This window comes from Paralichthys olivaceus, chromosome 1, assembly GCF_024713975.1.
Source record: "Paralichthys olivaceus isolate ysfri-2021 chromosome 1, ASM2471397v2, whole genome shotgun sequence".
In the NCBI taxonomy this organism is placed as follows: domain Eukaryota; kingdom Metazoa; phylum Chordata; class Actinopteri; order Pleuronectiformes; family Paralichthyidae; genus Paralichthys; species Paralichthys olivaceus.
The window spans coordinates 30,586,810-30,607,575 of NC_091093.1; the positions used below are offsets into that span (position 1 = coordinate 30,586,810).

The window sequence follows — 20,766 nt, forward strand, 5'->3', positions numbered from 1 at the left end:
TCTTAAGTTCAGGTCTGAAGCAGCTTCAGTGTCTCAGCTTCTGTTGGTGGATGTAATAACTGCAGTGTCTCTGCTTGGCCTGCAGGTGGAGCTGAGTCAGGAGGACCTGAAGGTGCTCCTTCGGATCCTGATGGAGAATCTGGGAGAGGCTGGGAGTCTGCAGCCCACCGCCCCAAGACTGGGGGAGATCAGTCTGCCTGTCCGGACAGCAGGGACGCCCCCTGCAGGTCTGAGGACAGATAATATTTACAGACCTTCTGATAAACACTGTTTGTGTTCCTGTCGTCTCCCGACTCCTGATCTGGGTTTCATGTCTGCAGATGTTGTGAAGTCGAGTGTGAGCAGAAGTGAAGAGGAGGATGAAGGTCTGGAGTCCGTCAGGTTCAAGTTCAACATCGATTCTCTCGGTCTGGTTCTGTACGGTAACGACCCACAACAGGTCCGTCACAGAAACAACAGCTCAGTAGAGTTCTGTAAGACTGGATCATGATCAGCTGGTCCAGGATCAGGTGTCTGATGGTTCCTCCTGTTCCCTGCAGCCTTTCCAGCACCAGGAGAACCTCAGACTGGGCGAGTTCACCCTCCGGTTACTGAAGACGTCAGGGAGGATCTTTGCCAGCGGCAGCATGGAGGTGACCACGGTCCTGACGGACTGCACGCTGGACGACCTGAGGACCGGCATGGAGAGGGTGACTTCACGGTAAATCATGTGACCTATTCAACTCGTTTTAATTCTTGTTTTTTTAACCTTTGGTATCTCATATACTTCTAATATAAATGTTTTAAAAAAGTGACGCCTCTGCTTGATGTTTGTTTCATTTATTTATATTTCTTATTTGCAGCATGGTCAGACGTAGAGACGAGAGAAGCTCAGAGACGATGATCGATGTGACGTATCGTCAGAGCGCCGCAGAGCGGGAGGTGGTGGCTGTTCTGCAGAAACTCTATCTGTGTGTCAGCGTGGAGTTTCTCATGGCCGTGGCAGATTTCTTCCTGCAGGCTCTGCCACAGACTTCAGCTCTGACCACCACCTCAGCACCAGGTGACAGACTGCCGCTGAGACAGACGGCAGAACCCCGAGCCGACGCCAAGACCGGTAAGACCCAGACGCACAAACTCAATGATGTAGAACAGAAATAAAAACCACAGTAAAATCAAAACCAACCCACAAACCTTCACCCGGCTTTAAAACCCTCGTCCTTCTGCAGCGGCCACGGTCAGGACTCGTCTGCGGGCGGTGGTAGTGGACCCAGAGGCGGTGTTTGTTGCCAACCTGTTGAAGGCCGACGCCCCCGCCCTGGTGGCCTCGTTTCAGTGCGACTTCACCCTCCAGGCCGAAGACGACGGGACGCAGAACATGAAAGCAAACCTGAGAGAGCTGAAAGTCCTCGCTTGTCCGCTCATCCGAAACGAGGAGGGCAAAGCCGTCACCACCGTAAGATCACATGACGCGGACAGTGCTTCTGAAACTGATTACTGCCGATCGGCAAAGTGAAAGTTTTCAGTTTGTTTGGATCAAAAATGATCAAGACGTCCTCACCTGCTCTTGACACATCTGTCGGACTCTGTCCAATAGGTGTTGAAACCCTGCTCTGTTTTCTTGGAAACCAAAACCAACCCCAACCAACCGCTGAGCGGCTCTGTGACCGTGGAGGAAGTCATCGTCAAGGTGCGTTCAGCGATTTACTGTTTGTAAGATGAAACAGTTCAACGTCTCAAAAATAACCTGAAGTTTGGATCATGTGACCAAACTGGTTTGTCATAGAAAACTAAACGAGTAAAAAAACTCATCGTCAGCGTTTCGTTCTTCGTTCAGATCTCTCCGTTCATCATCAACACGGTGATGACGATAACAGCCGCCATGACACCAAAGCAGCCTGACGAGCAGAGTCCAGACGCAGTGGGCGTCACTGACCTGTGGTCGGCCATGAACGTCTATGACTGTAACTATTGGTTCCTGGGAGTGGATCAGGCCACAGAGGTCACCGAGAGCTTCAGAGAGCACGATGGACGCAGCGACGGCGAGAGCTTTGCCGCAGAGGTCAAGGTACGACGGCGCCGAACGCCTCCAATTTGTTAAAACGTGAAACTGAAGCCAAACTGTTAATGGTTGACGAGGTGTTGTTTGATTGGCAGGTGGTGCAGGTGACTCTAGAGTCTGGTTTGGGGCATCAGACCGTCCCTCTGCTGCTCGCCGAGTCCTCCTTCAACGGGTCGGCCAAAAACTGGTCTTCTCTGCTGCGACTGAAAGCCAACATGACGCTGGAGGTGAGAACCGCGGCTTCATGCTGGAGCCTGAACCTGGACGTGAACATGAATCTGAATCAGTGAAATGTTTCATCACGACTGACGTTGTGATGTTGACTTGTTGACTCGTGTCGTATCTGCAGGTGAACTACTTTAATGAGATTCACGCCGTGTGGGAGCCTCTGATCGAACGAGTCGACGGCGGCAGTCGAAGATGGAACCTGGAGCTGGAGGTAAAACTGACGTGAGACGGTTAGAGTGTTTCTCTCAGGTATTTTTATAGAGTGGGCATCTGTCCATCCATCTTTACTTCCAATGGTGAAGCCTCTGGTTACAGTTTCCAGTTAATCCGTTGATGAATGTTTCTGAGTCCAGATGTTGAAACAATGTGAGACGATAATATTTCACAGATTTCAGTTGACACACGTTAACGAGCTGATGAACCAGATGTTCTGACACATACAGACAGAACATGAGGGAAGTGGAACCTCCTGAACTAAACTAACACTCGTCACCAACACGAATCAGGTTTCATTCTCTGAGAGCCACGGCCCCTGATTGAACCCAAACATCTAACAGACCTGAAGATCTGTGATGATGATGATGATGATGATGATGATGATGATGATGATCTGTTGGTGTCTCTGCAGATGAAGAACAACCTGCTGCAGGACAAGAGTCCAGTTCATGGAGACGACTTCGTGATTCTTCCTGAACCTCGAACAGCGATAAACATCTGCTCCAAAGACACAATGAACATCACTGTGTCTCAGTGTAGCCTCAACGTCTTCCACAACCTCACCAAGGTATCACATCATGTTGTACAACACAACATGTTCTGTATCACCACAAAATAACATCTTGTGTAAAATAACTAGATTAACTTGTAGTTTAATCTGTAGAATCATTTATAGATTCATTTAAAGATCAACTTGTATTTTAACTTGTTGGTAAACTTTATCTTTGCTGTATTTTTGATCAGGCGTTCTCTGAGGGCACGGCCTCCACCTTTGACCCGTCTCTGAAGGAGAAGGCCCCCTTCACCATCAGGAACTCTCTTGGGATCCCTCTCATCGTGCAGCACAGCGCCACCCTCAGGCTGGTGGGATCATCATCACTGGGGAAACTTCACGAGCTGTCAGTGGATCAGAGCGTGGACCTGGAGCACTCCGTGTTCTATCCGTCGTCACGGGGGAAACTGTCGGCGCTACAGCGGCAAGAGAGCTGCCTGTTCAACCTCACCATTGGTCAGAACTCGTCATGTGACCTGCTCTCACACGGTTCATTGTCTCTGTTACATGTATGAAATAAACACGTGTCTTGTGATTGTGCAGTTCCCACCGGATACAGCGAGATCTCCAACATCGCCGTGGACAAACCAGGTCGTCGTCTCTACAACATCCGTGGCCCGATGCTGCAGGAGGCGGTTTCTGTGCTGCTGCAGATCGACGCCGCCGAGGGCAACAAGGTCATCACCATCCGTTCGCCGCTGCAGGTGTGAATCACAAACTCTCACCACATTCCAGAGCGTCTGAGCAGCAGCACGACTTTTTCTCACTGTTTGTATTTTCAGATAAAAAATCACTTCTCTGTGCCGTTCACCGTCCTGAAGTACTGTCCAACGTCCCGCAGTCTGGAGAGCGTCGGACAGGCCGAGCCGGAGAGAGAGTTTCACGTCGCCTTAGAAACCTACAGGTGGCATCACACTGCATTCAGCTACACAAAGGAGTGATCGGTGTTTTTACTGAGACGTCGCTTCTGTTTTGTTTGAACATGAGAAAGGAAAGTTTGTGTTCGGCTGCAGCGTTGGTGTTTTAATCCCCGTCTGTCCTCCAGGTGTCAGCTGTTTGTCCGTCCAGCGGGTTCACTCGATGGTCAGTACGGTCCGTCCTCCACCTGCGTGTCCTGGAAGGAGCAGGTGCACCGCAGCTCGGAGGTGCATTCGTTGCTGCAGTGTCCTGCGACTGACAGCAGCCTGCTGCCGCTGATGGTCAGCACGCTGGCCGTCCCAGACGACCTACGACACATCGCCAGCCACGGAGAAGAGGACTGGGACCCCGCCTACATCATCCACCTCCACCCTGTGGTCACGCTACGCAACCTGCTGCCCTACACGGTCCGCTACATGTTGGAGGTATGATAGCTTCACATAGAACTGAAATCAACCCTCAGCAGGAGATTTTATCTGATCTGATCTGATTTCATCTGATCTGTCTTCTCAGAGCTCAGCGGACTCGTACGAGCTTCAGGAAGGCGGCACGTCGGACCTTCTGAACGCTCGTGTCTCAGGTGAGATCATGTCTCTGGTGCTGATGAGGTATCAGGGTCGCGACTGGCACGGACACGTCCGCATCAAGCAGGAAATGCCTGAGTTCTTCTCCCTGAGTCTCACCTGCGAGTCGGACACCAACCTGACAGTGGACGTGAGCGTTCACGTGACGAGGACGACGAGCCAGTTGCTGCTGTCGCTCTTCAGCCCGTACTGGATCATCAACAAGACATCTCGCGTGCTGCAGTACAGAGCGGAGGACGTCAGCGTCAAACACCCTGCGGACTTCAGAGACATCGTCCTGTTCTCCTTCAGGAAGAAAACCGTGTTCAGTAAGAGCAAGGTGAGACAGGTTCAGTGTGGCGTCAGGTTCCTGCTCCTCAGAGGATGAACCCTGGACGTTTCATCAGACTCAAATATTCCATGCGTGTGATTTGCTCTTCTCGTGCTCAGATACACAAGTATAACAATGAAAGGAGCAGTACTTTTATACTTCACCTCCTCAGGTCTCACAGACCAACATGTCCTCGTGTCCAGCTGGACCTGCAGCTCACGGTGTTTGTTTTGTGTTGGTTGTTGCAGCTGCAGCTCTCCGTCTCCACCAGCTCCTGGTCGGATGGTTTCTCTCTCGACACCGTTGGAAGTTACGGTTGCGTTCGTTGTCCTGACAACAACATGGACTTTCTGGTAACTTTCTGTTAAACTGAAAAACCAGGACTTGTCTTTGTCTCTCCGTTACTGGTGCTGGTTACTGATTGGTTACCGTGTGTCAGGTGGGCGTGAGTATCCAGATGAGCAGCTTTAACCTGACGAGGATCGTCACCATGAGTCCGTTCTTCACACTCGTCAACAAATCTTCCTATGAGCTGGAAGTGGGAGAGGTCCTCTCCACGTCCACCAGGTGGCACTACATCTCCTCCACAGAGGTGAGTCTCACCGTCCAATCACAGAGCTGGGTCAGTTTTCAAAATGACACGACTCTGACGTCACAGCGCTGATGGATCGGTCTCCATGGTAACATCTGCTGAGGCTCATGGGTACTGTAGTTTTTAAAGCTATCAAACAAACTGTAATCAGAGGAGTTGTAACCTTGTTGTTGTTGTTGTTGTTGTGTTGTTGTGTTGCAGTGCCTCCCTCTGTGGCCGGAGAACACCTCGGGGAAGTTGTGCGTCCGTGTGGTCGGATCTGAATCCACCTCCAAGTTATTTTTCTTCAACCAACAGGACAGTGGCACGCTGCTGAGCCTGGACATGGTCAGTTCCCTCTGAACCAATCACAGCAGTCGATTTCTCCTCAGTGGTCAGTTTTATATATGTGTGTGTGTGTGTGTGTTTTTTTAGTGTGGTGGAATCATCATGGACGTCAACATCTCTGATCACTCGACCGTCATTGGCTTCACTGATTATTATGATGGAGCAGCTCCGGCCCTGATGCTCAACCACACACCCTGGGTCACCATCAGCTACAGACAGAGGTCAGAGGTCAACGCACACACACACACACACACACACACACACACACACACACACACACACACACAACGTGTCCTCCTCAGGTCTTCTGGTACCAGGTTCATTCACCACGTGTTTGTGCAGTTCAGAGCACAAACACAGTCTCTGGTTTGTCTCTCTGACGGGAATCTAACTACCACCTGTCCCTTCCTCAGCGGCTCGAAGGTGGTTCATGAGCTGAAACCGGGTCAGGCGCGGCGCTTTGTGTGGGACGACCCAGCGGGCGTCCGAACACTCAGCTGGAGCTGCATGGAGCATTCAGGAGAACTGGACCTGCTGAAGGTCTGAATCACAGCAACACTCACTCATCAGTGTTTTAACCTGTGACTGAAACTACAGTATTTATATTTTAACCTGTGACTGAAACTACAGTATTTATATTTTAACCTGTGACTGAAACTATAGTATTTATATTTTAACCTGTGACTGAAACTATAGTATTTATATTTTAACCTTTGACTGAAACTACAGTATTTATATTTTAACCTGTGATTGAAACTACAGTATTTATATTTTAACCTGTGACTGAAACTACAGTATTTATATTTTAACCTGTGACTGAAACTACAGTATTTATATTTTAAGCTGTGACTGAAACTACAGTATTTATATTTTAACTGATCCTGGTCGATAGAGATAAAATGGATGAATGGATTATTAGGAGGAGGTGGAGACCAAACACAGAAAAGAGAGAGAACACTGGACTCAGACTTCACATCATGTTGATCTGTTACTGGATGTAGAAATACAGGGACATATTTGATCATGGTTTCTTATTCTGGGTTAGTTAGTTAGTTAGTTATTAGTTAGTTAGTTAGTTACCTGCCACTGCGCAGGTTAATATCACATATTTTGATATGTCAGATCCCTCCACAGTTCTTTGTCCCTTTAATAGAAGTTTAAATTCTAACGTGACGCTGTGTTCTTCAGGACGAGGTGGGTCAGTTCTCCTACGACAGCCTGTCTCAGGTCCACTGGGTGTCCTTCCTGGACGGACGTCAGAGGGTGGTGCTGTTCACCGAAGACGTCGCTGTGGTGACGAAGGCTCGACAGGCCGAGGACCTTGAACAATTTCAACAGGAAGTGAAAGTGTCGCTACAGAACCTGGGACTGTCTCTCATCAACAACACCAGTCAACAGGAGATCGCTTACATCGGCATCACCAGGTAAACGTATGAGCAGGTTCATCACCGGTTTTGTAGCTCAGGCCCCTGGAGTTGTGTTGTTGTTGTTGTTGTTGACTCTCCTCTGTTGTCGTACAGCTCAGGCGTTGTTTGGGAGCAGAAGCCGAAGAATCGCTGGAAACCGTTCAGTCAGAAAATCATCAACCTCCTGGAGAAAACGTACCAGAGTCAGCTGAGCAAGAAGACAGAGGGGGGCTGGGTCAAACTGGAGGGCAACCTGGAGGTCAGAGGTCAAACTGTACATCAGAGATCACGATAACTTCTGATCCGTGATGATCTAAAACCGATCGGTCGAGAATTGTTATGTTTGCAAACAGATTTTCTCAAGTAACCAAACCTTTCTAAATTTGAACAGAGCGTTTCTGGTTAATGATCTAACAGACACGTCTTTAGTCTTTTGTCCAATGAGCTGACTGAGATGGTGTGATGTCACTTGTTGTCAGGTGAACCTCAGCGGAACCATCATGATGATGCGTCAGCCAATTTCCTGTCCGGTGAGGAGGAACTTCCTGTCTGGGATACAGGTGGAGTTCAAACAGTCGCTGCATCAACGCAGCCTGAGAGCTCAGCTGCACTGGTTACAGGTACACACACATTAATACACACACACACACACACACACACACACACACACACACACACACACACTCACACACACACACACACACACACACACACTCTGACATGTTTCTGTGTACAGGTAGATAATCAGCTTCCTGGTGCGATCTTCCCGATCGTCTTTCATCCAGTTCCTCCTCCGAAGTCCATCGCTCTTGACTCAGGTGAGTGAACATCAACAGATTAAAATCAGATTGATTGTTATTTGAGACATAAAGAGATTATAACCTTCAGTTTTCATCTGCTCCGTCTTTTCTCTTCATTTCATTAGAAACAAACGTTACAGATTTAACATCAACTTAAATAATTCACTTTAATTCAGTTTGAGGAAAATGATGTTGAAATCAGAACAGAACAAATAAATCCTCAAAAACAGTTTAAACTGAAGCATCAGGATTCATCATCAGGTTTCAAACAGAGTAATAATCATCTGGTTCAGTTTGGTCGGAGTCTGTGACTGTGTGAGGTCAGAGGTCAGAGGTCAGAGGTAAATCTGTTGAGTCTCTTTCTTCTGTCGTCTCAGAACCGAAGCCGTTCATCGACGTGTCCATCATCACCCGGTTCAACCAGCACAGCAACGTCATGCAGTTCAAGTGAGTGTCCACCAGGTTGACGTCAAGGCTCCACAGTCACCGTTGTACTTCATCACCGTCTGGAAGTCAAGCGGGTCGTCCACCGACCACAGGGTCGGCGGTTCGATCCCCGGCTCCTCCATTCTGAATGCTGACGTGTTATTGAATTCACTGTCTCTGACGACTTGATAATGATATTAATATGCTGATCACGAGTAATCGTAAAATGAATTATTATTATTATTAACATCATTATACATATTATATTCTAATGTCTGTTCTTCAGGTACTTCATGGCTCTGGTTCAGGAAATGGCAGTGAAGCTGGATCAGGGTTTCCTGGGAGCCATCTTGGCTCTATTTGCTCCAGCTGCTGACCCCCAGGCCAACAGACAGAAGGTAGAGCTCGGCGGCATGTTGACGGTTCAACTCCCCGACACGCGAACAGCACACGGAGGTTCACACGAGTGTTTGTGTTTCAGTCGCGGCTGATCGACAGAGATGTGCAGCTGCTGCAGGCGGAGCTGATGGAGGCATCGCTCTCCGACACGTCAGGACTGAGCTTCTTCGAACATTTCCACATCTCCCCCATCAAGGTGAGGAGACGTAGCTCCTCCTCCTTCTTACCTGTCGAACTTCTGACTGTGAAAGTTTCACTAAAGATCAGAATGAAAACTTTTTTAACTTTCTGTTGATTCTGATCAAAGATCCTCAGTTTATTTAAAAAACGGAATATTTCAATGACTGAGAATTAATTCATGTTGGTGTTAGTTTCTCAATATATAGATATATATGGATATACAGTAGATATATTTATATATATATTCATATATATATTTGATCTATTTCAGCCTGTTTGTGTTCCAGCTTCATGTTTGATTATTTGGATTCTTTGGTTTGTTTATATTTCAGCTTCGTGTTTGTTTATATTTTGTGTGTTTGTGTTCCAGCGACATGTTTGTTTATATTTTGTGTGTTTGTGTTCCAGCTTCATGTTTGTTTATATTTTGTGTGTTTGTGTTCCAGCTTCATGTTTGTTTATATTTTGTGTGTTTGTGTTCCAGCTTCAAGTTTGTTTATATTTTGTGTGTTTGTGTTCCAGCTTCATGTTTGTTTATATTTTGTGTGTTTGTGTTCCAGCTTCAAGTTTGTTTATATTTTGTGTGTTTGTGTTCCAGCTTCATGTTTTGTTTATATTTTGTGTGTTTGTGTTCCAGCGACATGTTTGTTTATATTTTGTGTGTTTGTGTTCCAGCTTCATGTTTTGTTTATATTTTGTGTGTTTGTGTTCCAGCGACATGTTTGTTTATATTTTGTGTGTTTGTGTTCCAGCTTCATGTTTTGTTTATATTTTGTGTGTTTGTGTTTCAGCTTCATGTTTTGTTTATATTTTGTGTGTTTGTGTTTCAGCTTCATGTTTGTTTATATTTTGTGTGTTTGTGTTCCAGTTTCATGTTTGTTTATATTTTGTGTGTTTGTGTTCCAGCTTCATGTTTGTTTATATTTTGTGTGTTTGTGTTCCAGCTTCATGTTTGTTTATATTTTGTGTGTTTGTGTTCCAGCTTCATGTTTGTTTATATTTTGTGTGTTTGTGTTCCAGCTTCATGTTTTGTTTATATTTTGTGTGTTTGTGTTTCAGCTTCATGTTTGTTTATATTTTGTGTGTTTGTGTTCCAGCTTCATGTTTGTTTATATTTTGTGTGTTTGTGTTCCAGCTTCATGTTTGTTTATATTTTGTGTGTTTGTGTTTCAGCTTCATGTTTGTTTATATTTTGTGTGTTTGTGTTCCAGCTTCATGTTTGTTTATATTTTGTGTTTGTGTTCCAGCTTCATGTTTGTTTATATTTTGTGTGTTTGTGTTCCAGCTTCATGTTTTGTTTATATTTTGTGTGTTTGTGTTCCAGCTTCATGTTTGTTTATCTTTTGTGTGTTTGTGTTCCAGCTTCATGTTTGTTTATATTTTTGTGTGTTTGTGTTCCAGCTTCATGTTTGTTTATATTTTGTGTGTTTGTGTTTCAGCTTCATGTTTGTTTATATTTTGTGTGTTTGTGTTCCAGCTTCATGTTTTGTTTATATTTTGTGTGTTTGTGTTCCAGCTTCATGTTTGTTTATATTTTGTGTGTTTGTGTTCCAGCTTCATGTTTGTTTATATTTTGTGTGTTTGTGTTCCAGCTTCATGTTTGTTTATATTTTGTGTGTTTGTGTTCCAGCTTCATGTTTGTTTATATTTTGTGTGTTTGTGTTCCAGCTTCATGTTTGTTTATATTTTGTGTGTTTGTGTTCCAGCTTCATGTTTGTTTATATTTTTGTGTGTTTGTGTTTCAGCTTCATGTTTGTTTATATTTTGTGTGTTTGTGTTTCAGCTTCATGTTTGTTCATATTTTGTGTGTTTGTGTTCCAGCTTCATGTTTGTTCATATTTTGTGTGTTTGTGTTCCAGCTTCATGTTTGTTTATATTTTGTGTGTTTGTGTTTCACCCTCATGTTTGTTTATATTTTGTGTGTTTGTGTTCCAGCTTCATGTTTGTTTATATTTTTGTGTGTTTGTGTTTCAGCTTCATGTTTGTTTATATTTTGTGTGTTTGTGTTCCAGCTTCATGTTTTGTTTATATTTTGTGTGTTTGTGTTCCAGCTTCATGTTTGTTTATATTTTGTGTGTTTGTGTTCCAGCTTCATGTTTGTTTATATTTTGTGTGTTTGTGTTCCAGCTTCATGTTTGTTTATATTTTGTGTGTTTGTGTTGCAGCTTCATGTTTGTTTATATTTTGTGTGTTTGTGTTCCAGCTTCATGTTTGTTTATATTTTGTGTGTTTGTGTTGCAGCTTCATGTTTGTTTATATTTTGTGTGTTTGTGTTCCAGCGACATGTTTGTTTATATTTTGTGTGTTTGTGTTCCAGCGACATGTTTGTTTATATTTTGTGTGTTTGTGTTCCAGCTTCATGTTTTGTTTATATTTTGTGTGTTTGTGTTGCAGCTTCATCTCAGTCTGTCTCTGGGCTCCAGCGGTGACGATGTTTCTCAGGAACCAGCAGCGGTTCAGTCTCTTAACTTGTTGTTGAAAAGTCTCGGAGCTTCGCTGACGGACGTTGACGACCTCATCTTCAAGTGAGACACCGTCTGCTGCCTCTGTCTTATATTTACGTTTTAAATATAACTGAATACAAACATGTTCGTCCTTATTTATATTTTTATACAGTAACATCATCAACTTTAAAAAGTTTGTATAAAACCAGATCAATGTCGGACATTAGGGTCAAATCTGACTTCCTGTCGGGTCTGATGTGCTGTTTGCTGATTGGTTGTCTCTCCCTGACAGACTGGCGTTCTTCGAGGTGAAGTTTCAGTTCTACCGCAGAGAGAAGCTGATGTGGGCTGTGGTCCGACACTACAGCGAACAGGTAACGTCACTACGTCTTCGTCTGTTCAGTCATGACTTCCTCCTCGCTCCGTCTCCACACTCGTCTTTAGAATCTCATTCATTCTTGCTGCTCGTCTTCTCGTCTTCTCATCATCGCTCTCCTGAAAACGACCTGAGGAGTCAGCGTCTCTGTGGATCAACTTTCCGTCTGTGTCGCGTGTGAAAATCTCTTTTTTGAAACATTATCTTATTTGTGGCTGCAGTTCCTGAGGCAGATGTACGTTCTGGTTCTGGGTCTGGACGTCTTGGGAAATCCGTTTGGACTGATCCGAGGTCTGTCTGAGGGAGTGGAGGCCTTCTTCTACGAACCGTTCCAGGTAACGAAGAGACTGAAACTCACCTTCACGTAAACTCTTTTCATGAATAGTCATGAAAATGTGTCAGTTTGCGTCTGATACGAAAAACGTATTAATAATGATGATGTAATGTTCTGAATTCACTGATCATATGAGATCACGTGGAATCATTTTCAAATGACAGACGTTCATATGTGACTTTAAGTAAAATCGTTTTTAATGTATATATATAAATGAACCTGCCGTGCGTTGCTCCGGGTTCAGGATGTGTTCGTATCGATGTTTCATTGTTGTTTTGAATCACACACGTGTTGTGGGTGTCGCTCAGGGAGCTGTTCAGGGTCCGGAGGAGTTTGCTGAAGGTTTCGTGATCGGCGTTCGCAGCCTGTTGGGTCACACCGTCGGTAAGAAACTGGAAATCTACAAAACCGATGAATCAATGAAAAATGAAAGTAAAGAAGAGGGGTCACTGTATTTATTCACAAAAACCTGAAAAATAAGTTTATAAATAATATATATTAATAAAGATTTAAATCTTTAAACATCAGTTGTCACCTCGGTGTGTGGTGACGTCTCCTGATTCATCGACTTTGAGTCTTAATCACAGACAGACAATGAATCTGTGTGATCATGTGACCCCTGTGGTTTGTGTCATCCGCTGACTGTCTCCTCGCGTCCTGCAGGGGGCGCTGCAGGGATGGTGTCCAGGATCACTGGCTCTGTGGGTAAAGGCCTGGCCGCCATCACGATGGACAAAGAGTATCAACAGAAACGACGAGAGGAGATGAACCGACCGCCCAAAGACTTCGGAGAGAGTTTGGCTAAAGGAGGAAAAGGACTGTTGAAGGTAACGAGTTTGTTCAGGTGTGATGTCATCGTCAGTCAGCAGCTCATTGGCCGATGAAACACAGTAACCAATGATCTCTCTGCAGGGAGTCATGGGTGGAGTCACGGGCATCGTCACCAAACCTGTGGAAGGTAAAAGTTTCTCTGATCCTTTGACTGAAGTTCATGAAACTAACCAAGTTTTAAAAACAAGCTTTGTAGAAAATCAGTTTCCTGTCGTCACGATCACAAGATCTCAGTCTGAACTCTGACCTCCTGTGGTGTCATGTGACCGTTCAGGGGCGAAGAAGGAGGGCGCGGCCGGCTTCTTTAAAGGAATCGGTAAAGGTCTGGTGGGCGTGGTCGCTCGGCCGACAGGCGGCATTGTGGACATGGCGAGCAGCACCTTCCAGGGCATCCAGAGGTACGACAGCTGTTCACTTTGTGTGGCTTTGTTTGTCTATGAACTTGGTGTGTTGTTCGTGTGCGTCATAACGTTTGTTCTCTCTGTTCTTCTGTTCACTAATTTCACATTTTCTGTTTTTGTTTTCTGTCTCTTGTCGCTTGTCTCCGGAGTTTTCTTATTTTCTTCTTGTGGTGTTTGTTTTGAGTATTTTACATGAAACGTGTTAAAGCTCAGCTCCTTCACTTCCTGTTTGTCTTACGTTGTGAACATTTAAACTGAAAATAAAAGTATTCTTCTACGGTTGGGATTGGGTATCTGAATATAATCGGTGACTCTGATTGGCGGGTGATGCGGTGAGTTGAAGGAGACGAGCTTTAACCATCTCTAAATGTTTGCATGTTGTTGTGCAGCGGACAGATGGTGAGTTTGTGCATCGTGCCGCAAATAAACTTCATCCATCGTTTCCTGGCTCATGTCACTTCCCCCTCTAACGATGCCTCAAGCCCCGCCCCGCCCCCTGTAAGCCCCGCCCCAGCCTGTTGCAGCATTATGAGTCAGGAGGCCACGCCTCTGAGGAGAGTCGCCGTCCCGCTTCACTTCCTGAGACATGTTTTCCACAAACGACCAATCAGCTGCTGTTTCAGTGACACATTTTCACAATCATGAGTCATCACCTGATGAGCTTACCCAGAATCCCCTCTGCATCGCCTGTCCTCTCCTCAGGGATCGTCTGATTGGCTGATTGAATGATCACGTGGTTCTGCTGAGTTTGGTTGAAACTGAAGATCTGGAGAAACACGAACGTTTGTTTGTTTGTTTATTGAAAGTGCTTGGCTACTAAATTCTACTAAACACCATGACAACATGAAAGAACCTGTAAATATTTACAAATATTACTTTATATTTGAAAATAAATCAAATGTCAAAATATTCAGAAACATTAAAATATACTTGTTTATAATAAACACATATGTTTATGTGCGTATGCATGCATCATATTAAAGACATGAAGGACATTGAAATATAAATATTTGTAGTTGCATATAAATATCAGTAAATAAACAAGAATTTAAAGATAATTTAAATACTAATAAATACGTAAATAATGATTCATATTTTAGACTTTTAAATATTATAAATAAAGTATCTGTACACTAATACGCACAAAGAAATACTTACATAGTTTGTATTTAGTCAGAAAACACTGACGCGTATCGGCTCGACAACCTGCCTGTGTTCCTACATTTCCCAGCAGCCTCAGTGATCCATCTGTCATGTGACTCATCAGTCAGTTCGTTATAACCTGTTGAACGTTATGTTTCATGCCGTCACTGTAGAGGTCACAAGAGGTGAGACATCACGCTTCATCTGTGAGGCTGCGTCAGGTTTCACCTGATTAACTCACCCACTGATCCTGAGTCAGATCATTTAACCTGATTCATTTACTGACTGATCCTGGGTCTGATTTGCTGTGTGTGTGTGTGTGTGTGTGTGTGTGTGTGTGTGTGTGTGTGTGTGTGCAGAGTGGCAGAGTCAACAGAGGAAGTGACCAGACTTCGTCCGGTGCGTCTGATCCGTGAGGACGGGATCATTCGACCGTACGACCTGACGGAGTCTCAGGGTTTTGATCTTTTCCAGGTTTGATCACTTTAACTTGTTTTACATGATGTCACTTCCTGTCTTCAGCCTCCGTCTCGTGTTCTGAAACTGAATCTTCACTCAAACAAAACCTTGTGTCATGAAACGTTTGTCTGAGTCACAATATTACCTAATAACATATATTATAAATAGTATAGTGTCATATTAATATCAATAATAATCTAAACTTCATCTTATTTTTCATTTATTACTAATCTGAAGTTTCTTCTTTTTTTTCTTCTTCTTCTTCTTCGTCTTCTTCTCCTTCGTCTTCCTCTTGTTTGTGTCTCATGCAGCCGGAGGAGGAATGAACAGGGTTTGAATTTAGCAACTTTATTGTTCAGTTTTTTTAAACATTATTAATCACATGATTAATTTCTCACCCTGCAGATCTGATCATTAATCTGTAAACATGTTGTAAGAACATGAATATGTTCAAACTAATCTCTCCTCATTCCTCAAACTGTTTTTACTCAGTTTTTGACAAAAGTTTCACTGTTGTTTTTATTCATAAATAATATTTTAGTAAAGTTAAAAAAGTTAATTTATATGAATTTATTGAAAATAGAAACTCAGTTTGAATTATTTTGTTTTAAATCTGTGTTTAATGTTTCTTCTGTAGATTTCAGTGATATTTTTATAAACATCAGATTAAAATCCATCCGTCAGATATATATCTTATTAGCTACTAGCATGTAATATTACCATGTTATATACAATATTAATGTTCTATTATATACTGTTTAATATTGTATCATATACTATATAATCTGTATTATATTATATACTATATATTGTTAATAATTCTGTGTTGTGTTTGTCTTTGTCTGATATTACTCAGCATGACCTCTGACCTCTGACTCTGTTGTTTCTGTTCAACTCAAACTGTCTGATTCGGTGTGTGTGTGTGTGGGTGTCTGGGTGTGTGTGTGTGTGGGTGTGTGTGAGTGTCTGTCTGTGTGTGTGTGTGTGTGTGTGTGTGTGTGTGTGTGTGAGTGTCTGTGTGTGTGTGTATATAATCTTATTGTTCAACTTCAGATGTAATAAAACTTCTCTCTTCACTAACTCTCTCTCTTTTCTCAGATGTGTAAACACAAAAATCACTGAATCATCAGTTTTGAAGCTTCTTCATTTTTGCAGATGTTATTTGTACCCGATGTGTTATTACACATCTGTGCTGTCAAATGAAAGCAATAATAACATTGATAATATAACGTGTGTACTAAAGTGTATGAAATCAAAAAACAGACTCAATTAATGAAATTAATTCATTTGAATCTCAGTGAAAATGTTCAGAACGTTTGTCTCATTAACACTCACAGCAACTAACACTAACTTGAATTAACTCTATCTAACAGTAATTAACTAACTAACTCTAACTAACGGTAACTAGCTCTTACTAGCAAAACTAAACTCACCCTGACTAACACTCATTAACTCTAACTTCTATTTCTTGTTGGTTTGGTTTAGTTTCGTTGGTTCAAGTGTATTGTGGTTGATTCTGGTCAGTTTAGTTAGTTCTAGATGGTTCTAGTTGGTTCTAGATGGTTCTAGTTGGATGTTGTATCCTCAGATGAATCCAGTGTCACAGCTGAAACATAAAGACGCAGATTCAATAAATAAATGAACTGTTTGTTTCCAGCGTTCACAAATCAAACAGCTGGATGGTGAAGTTTTCAGACGTCACTGTTTATATCCTGGACACAGGAAGACCAACATCATCATCACCAACAGGTACAGACCTCCACAATAAAAGCCTCACTAACATTGTCGTGTGATTGTTGTCTCACTGTTGCCTTTGTGTTGTTGTGCAGGAGAGTCTTGTGCGTGAAGGAGATTGACTTTGTCGGCCATTTTAACAAAGAGTGGGAGTGTTTGTTTGAGAACTTCTATCGTCCTCCGGCTGTGACGGGATCTGAGCTGAAGATCTACTGCAAGGTACCAAAATAAAACTTCAAGTAAACTTTGAAATAAAATATGAAATGAACCTGAAACAAACTGAACTATAATGTGTGTGTGTGTACGTGCGCATCAGGAGCAGCAGAAGTTAAAGTTGCCAAAGAGAGATGAGGACTCGGTGAGGAAAGTTCAGCTCAGAGACGCAAACACCGCTCAGGTAGTGTGTGTGTGTGTGTGTGTGTGTGTGTGTGTGTGTGTGTGTGTGTGTGTGTGTGTGTGTGTGTGTGTGTGTGTGTGTGTGTGTGTCTCATCTCTGTTGTTTCTTTTTATGGCCCCACACACTTACTTGGTTGCCATGGTTACCTACAGACGCTGCAGGAGGCCATATCCGACGCGCAGGCGGCGCAGCAGCAGCACCGAATGGCGAGACAGAAATCACAGCGTTTCCTGAAACTGGACAGCAAACAGTGAGGTCACTTCCTGTCAGCCGCTGTCACTTCCTGTCAGCAGGTGTCTTTGTTTGGATTGAAGAGCTGTGCCTTTAAGTGTAGAAGCAGATTCAAACTGACTTCCTGTTTACACATCTGGAACCATCCAATCAGAGCTGCACTTTATTAACGAGGGTTTAATCGAATAGGTTCATAAAACTTTATTGTTTATATGTATTTACGCATTAGGCCGATCACTAATGGACGGGTAGTGCTCAGTTGTTATTGGGCTTTTACTCAATGGAGGAAATGAATGACGGGGTCATAGTTAAACTTCCTGTTTAAAAATAAAGGTAATCTGGGTGTTGAATCAAATTCAAAATATATGAAATCGTTTTATCTGTTGTCATCAGAGGAATGTTTTTATTTTATTTTAATGAGATTATTTTTGACAGTGGGTGGGTTCAGGTTTCTTTGGGTCCCTGCTGTTTGCCTGCAGGTGGCGCTGTCACGTGTTTAAGATGAAGCCATTTGACAAGTTGCACTAAAACTAATAGAAGAATCAGTTTGACTCGTTTACAAACTTTGTTTTCATGTTTCTGTCTTTGTTGTTGTTGACGCCCGAAGATCAAAGGTCAAATAAAGAACCTGATGTGTAACCAAAGAGATTTTTATAAACACGATTGTTGACGTTTTGTTTACGAGAGAACTTTGTGATCAGAGACGTCACCAGCTGCTGTTGTGTTTCAGTTCATAAACCACTTCAGACCAGCAGGAGGCAGCAGACTGCAAATCTGACCAACCCCCCCAACACACACACACACACACACACACACACACACACACTCAGAGGTTAATGTGTGTAACAGCTGGTTTCAACACACGCACACTGTGAGGCTGTCGCTCTGCAGGGCGTCGTCATGGCAACAATAAAAACAGGATCAAGGTGAGGAAGATGATTTCCAGATGTCGGTTGTTTCTGCCGTTTCCCGATTGGTCCGTTCTCAGGCTGATGTGTGATCTGATTGGATGTCGTTTCTTAGAGTGAACTGACCCTGAGTCAGTTTAGATGCAGCCCTGACGGTGGTGGTGGGGGGTTGTCCCAGTGCACCATGGGAAGTTTTCCTTCGGTGTTCTCTCTTCTGACCAGCTTCTGTCGTCATGGAAACATCTGGAACAGGTTGTTCAAAGAGAGAAACAGATCTGAGGTCAGTTTACTGTTAACTGAGACTCTACTGTTAAATATTACACAAAGTGATACAGTATATATAATATTCATAGAATATTACACACTCAATAACATTTGTATGATAATAAAAACTACAAAAATATTCTGATACAGGATTTGATCATCAGTGGTTTTCAGATTAAAAGTTTATCCTCCAAAATAAAAGCAGTGTCAGACCAGATGCTTCCTGTCTGCTGGGTCGTTATGGCAACCAGGTGACCTTTGACCCCAGGACTGAGTGAAGTTTCCGACCGCTGTTAATTAAGTTTCGCTGAGTTTCTGTGAGTCAGTAGTTTACGAACCGTACTTTACTAAGTATTTAAAAACCGTTTACAGACTGTCGACCACCGGCTGGTGGGTCATGAGGTCAGACCTGAGTTCTCTGATGTTGTCACCAACCAGAGACAGATGCATCATGGTCCGATCACACACAGTTTCCTGTTACTTACGTTCTGGTCTTGTGACCAGATGAGGGTCAGGTGATGGTGAGGTCGTCCGACAGGTGGAGCTGGGTGTCGTCTGCGTGGCGACGTGAGCAGATAACAGGGGCCCTGAGACGAGGGACTCGATGTCCGTCCACAGTTTGAAGGAACGCCCAGCGAGACGGACTCAGACCACGACAGAACTTGTAGTGAGCAGAGCAGGATGTGTTGGTTCACCGGGTCAGAGGTTGCTGATTGGTCCAGAGACGTATCGACCAATGAGCTGCAGCTCGACCTTCAGTCACAGATAGCAGCTGTTCGCTGGCGTCTCCTCTCTGATAAATAAACTATGCTCATCCTGTCTCCACGGAAACGCTCTCTGCTTCATGATATCCATGACAACAGATTGATGACCTCCTGTTCCTGCACGGCTCGGACAGGAAGTGAAGACCCATCCCTGCAGGTCAAGATCATGTGACTCTTTTTATCGGATGAGTGAAGGTCAGTTTAAACATTTTTATTTCCAGATGAAAATATTTAACAGAGGAATAAAACGTGTGAAGAAGAAAACGACAGAGACGAGACGAGTGGACAGATTTCACTTTGAACTCTTCTTCTCTCTGATGAGATTCTGCTAATTTAACGTTCACGTGAATAAATCTGAGTCTTAACGTTTCCTCTTCTGTTCGTTTCTCTCGGTTCGGTCATGAATTCCGTCGCTGCCACATCACATCAGGGTGAGTGGGTGAAAACCAGGTTAGTGGTTAGTGGGTTAACCATAACTCACCAACCACCGACCTGGTGCTGATGTGACCTCTCAACACGTTCATCTGTTCACGTTTACAGTGAGTGACTAATTAACTAATTAAGTTAACTTTAACCTCAACCCACTGACCGGCTGAGTCCTCAGTGTGTTTACAGTTGTGTTCAGTTTCACCTGCAGCAGCTTAACTTCCTGTCAACACCAGGGGGCGTGGTTTTCTTACCGCAATACATTTTTAACATCAATATATTTTCACATGGAAGACAAATAAGCAGCACCACTGTTTTTTCAGATGAGATTTTTCTGTCAGATGATGTCATAGTGATGTCAGATGATGTCATAGTGATGTCAGATGATGTCATAGTGACGCCAGACTTCCTGAAACGTCCTGAACCGAGGTCGTCTCTCAGCTCCTGTCTGACGATGTGAAAATATTTATTTTTTCTTTCTTTGAGCTGCAGAATGAAAAATGGTCACAGGATGAATCTCATCATATTTTCTGCAGAACGATCTGAAAGAATCTTTTCAAACTCTTTATCGAACAGCGACTGATCAGGTGACTGTATTCCGACCAATCAGAGCTCACAGCTAAATATTTGGGGAATTTGTTTAGTGGAGAAGCTGCTCCACATGTTTCCTGTTAGAATAGACGGAGTCATTTAAAAATAAAACACATCTTTGTAATGAGCCATAGAAAATATCGCCAGTAGTCATGGAAACAGGATTTAAGCATATTTCTTGTAAATATCAGGATTAAAATGAGATGTTTTTACGTTAGTGATGAACAATGAGTCAGTTTTTCTTCTGTTGTTTCCAGTGTGAAGAATCTGTCTCCAGTCTGATCTCAGATCTGTCAGAGCTGCTGTTGTGCTTCAGGTTTTATTGGATTATAAAGTTTAACAGGCCGGTTTGAACAGCAGCACGGACTCACAGTGTTTGTTCTCTGCTGGAGGTTCAACTCATTAAATCAAACCTGGAAGCTTTTTATATTAAATATTAAAATCACAGAGTCGGAGAGAGAAACGTGTGTAAAACAAACTTTT

General features: G+C 43.5%; 1 protein-coding gene across 9 annotated transcripts in view; it reads left to right on the forward strand.

Moving 5' to 3' along the window:
- vps13c (vacuolar protein sorting 13 homolog C) overlaps nucleotides 1–17,988 on the forward strand; it is a 35,669-nt gene extending 17,681 nt beyond the window's left edge. For 8 of the 9 annotated variants that reach the window (XM_069527377.1, XM_069527390.1, XM_069527366.1 and 5 more), the window contains 39 exons: nucleotides 86–227; nucleotides 321–439; nucleotides 540–700; nucleotides 843–1,096; nucleotides 1,209–1,435; nucleotides 1,577–1,669; nucleotides 1,817–2,047; nucleotides 2,137–2,268; nucleotides 2,391–2,480; nucleotides 2,898–3,053; nucleotides 3,230–3,494; nucleotides 3,582–3,742; nucleotides 3,821–3,942; nucleotides 4,084–4,381; nucleotides 4,470–4,859; nucleotides 5,099–5,203; nucleotides 5,290–5,442; nucleotides 5,644–5,769; nucleotides 5,857–5,990; nucleotides 6,183–6,309; nucleotides 6,958–7,193; nucleotides 7,290–7,434; nucleotides 7,655–7,795; nucleotides 7,912–7,993; nucleotides 8,353–8,422; nucleotides 8,688–8,799; nucleotides 8,883–8,996; nucleotides 11,375–11,505; nucleotides 11,717–11,798; nucleotides 12,022–12,135; nucleotides 12,443–12,518; nucleotides 12,798–12,961; nucleotides 13,047–13,092; nucleotides 13,240–13,363; nucleotides 14,869–14,983; nucleotides 16,626–16,717; nucleotides 16,798–16,921; nucleotides 17,019–17,099; nucleotides 17,252–17,988. In XM_069527377.1, the coding sequence (XP_069383478.1) occupies nucleotides 86–227; nucleotides 321–439; nucleotides 540–700; nucleotides 843–1,096; nucleotides 1,209–1,435; nucleotides 1,577–1,669; nucleotides 1,817–2,047; nucleotides 2,137–2,268; nucleotides 2,391–2,480; nucleotides 2,898–3,053; nucleotides 3,230–3,494; nucleotides 3,582–3,742; nucleotides 3,821–3,942; nucleotides 4,084–4,381; nucleotides 4,470–4,859; nucleotides 5,099–5,203; nucleotides 5,290–5,442; nucleotides 5,644–5,769; nucleotides 5,857–5,990; nucleotides 6,183–6,309; nucleotides 6,958–7,193; nucleotides 7,290–7,434; nucleotides 7,655–7,795; nucleotides 7,912–7,993; nucleotides 8,353–8,422; nucleotides 8,688–8,799; nucleotides 8,883–8,996; nucleotides 11,375–11,505; nucleotides 11,717–11,798; nucleotides 12,022–12,135; nucleotides 12,443–12,518; nucleotides 12,798–12,961; nucleotides 13,047–13,092; nucleotides 13,240–13,363; nucleotides 14,869–14,983; nucleotides 16,626–16,717; nucleotides 16,798–16,921; nucleotides 17,019–17,099; nucleotides 17,252–17,353 (5,637 nt within the window). In that variant the 3' untranslated portion in view covers nucleotides 17,354–17,988. Of the gene's footprint in view, nucleotides 1–85; nucleotides 228–320; nucleotides 440–539; nucleotides 701–842; nucleotides 1,097–1,208; nucleotides 1,436–1,576; nucleotides 1,670–1,816; nucleotides 2,048–2,136; nucleotides 2,269–2,390; nucleotides 2,481–2,897; nucleotides 3,054–3,229; nucleotides 3,495–3,581; nucleotides 3,743–3,820; nucleotides 3,943–4,083; nucleotides 4,382–4,469; nucleotides 4,860–5,098; nucleotides 5,204–5,289; nucleotides 5,443–5,643; nucleotides 5,770–5,856; nucleotides 5,991–6,182; nucleotides 6,310–6,957; nucleotides 7,194–7,289; nucleotides 7,435–7,654; nucleotides 7,796–7,911; nucleotides 7,994–8,352; nucleotides 8,423–8,687; nucleotides 8,800–8,882; nucleotides 8,997–11,374; nucleotides 11,506–11,716; nucleotides 11,799–12,021; nucleotides 12,136–12,442; nucleotides 12,519–12,797; nucleotides 12,962–13,046; nucleotides 13,093–13,239; nucleotides 13,364–14,868; nucleotides 14,984–15,279; nucleotides 15,515–16,625; nucleotides 16,718–16,797; nucleotides 16,922–17,018; nucleotides 17,100–17,251 lie in introns of those variants that run through there. The other variant, XM_069527383.1, reaches the window with a different exon arrangement.
- Nucleotides 17,989–20,766: the final 2,778 nt, after the last annotated feature.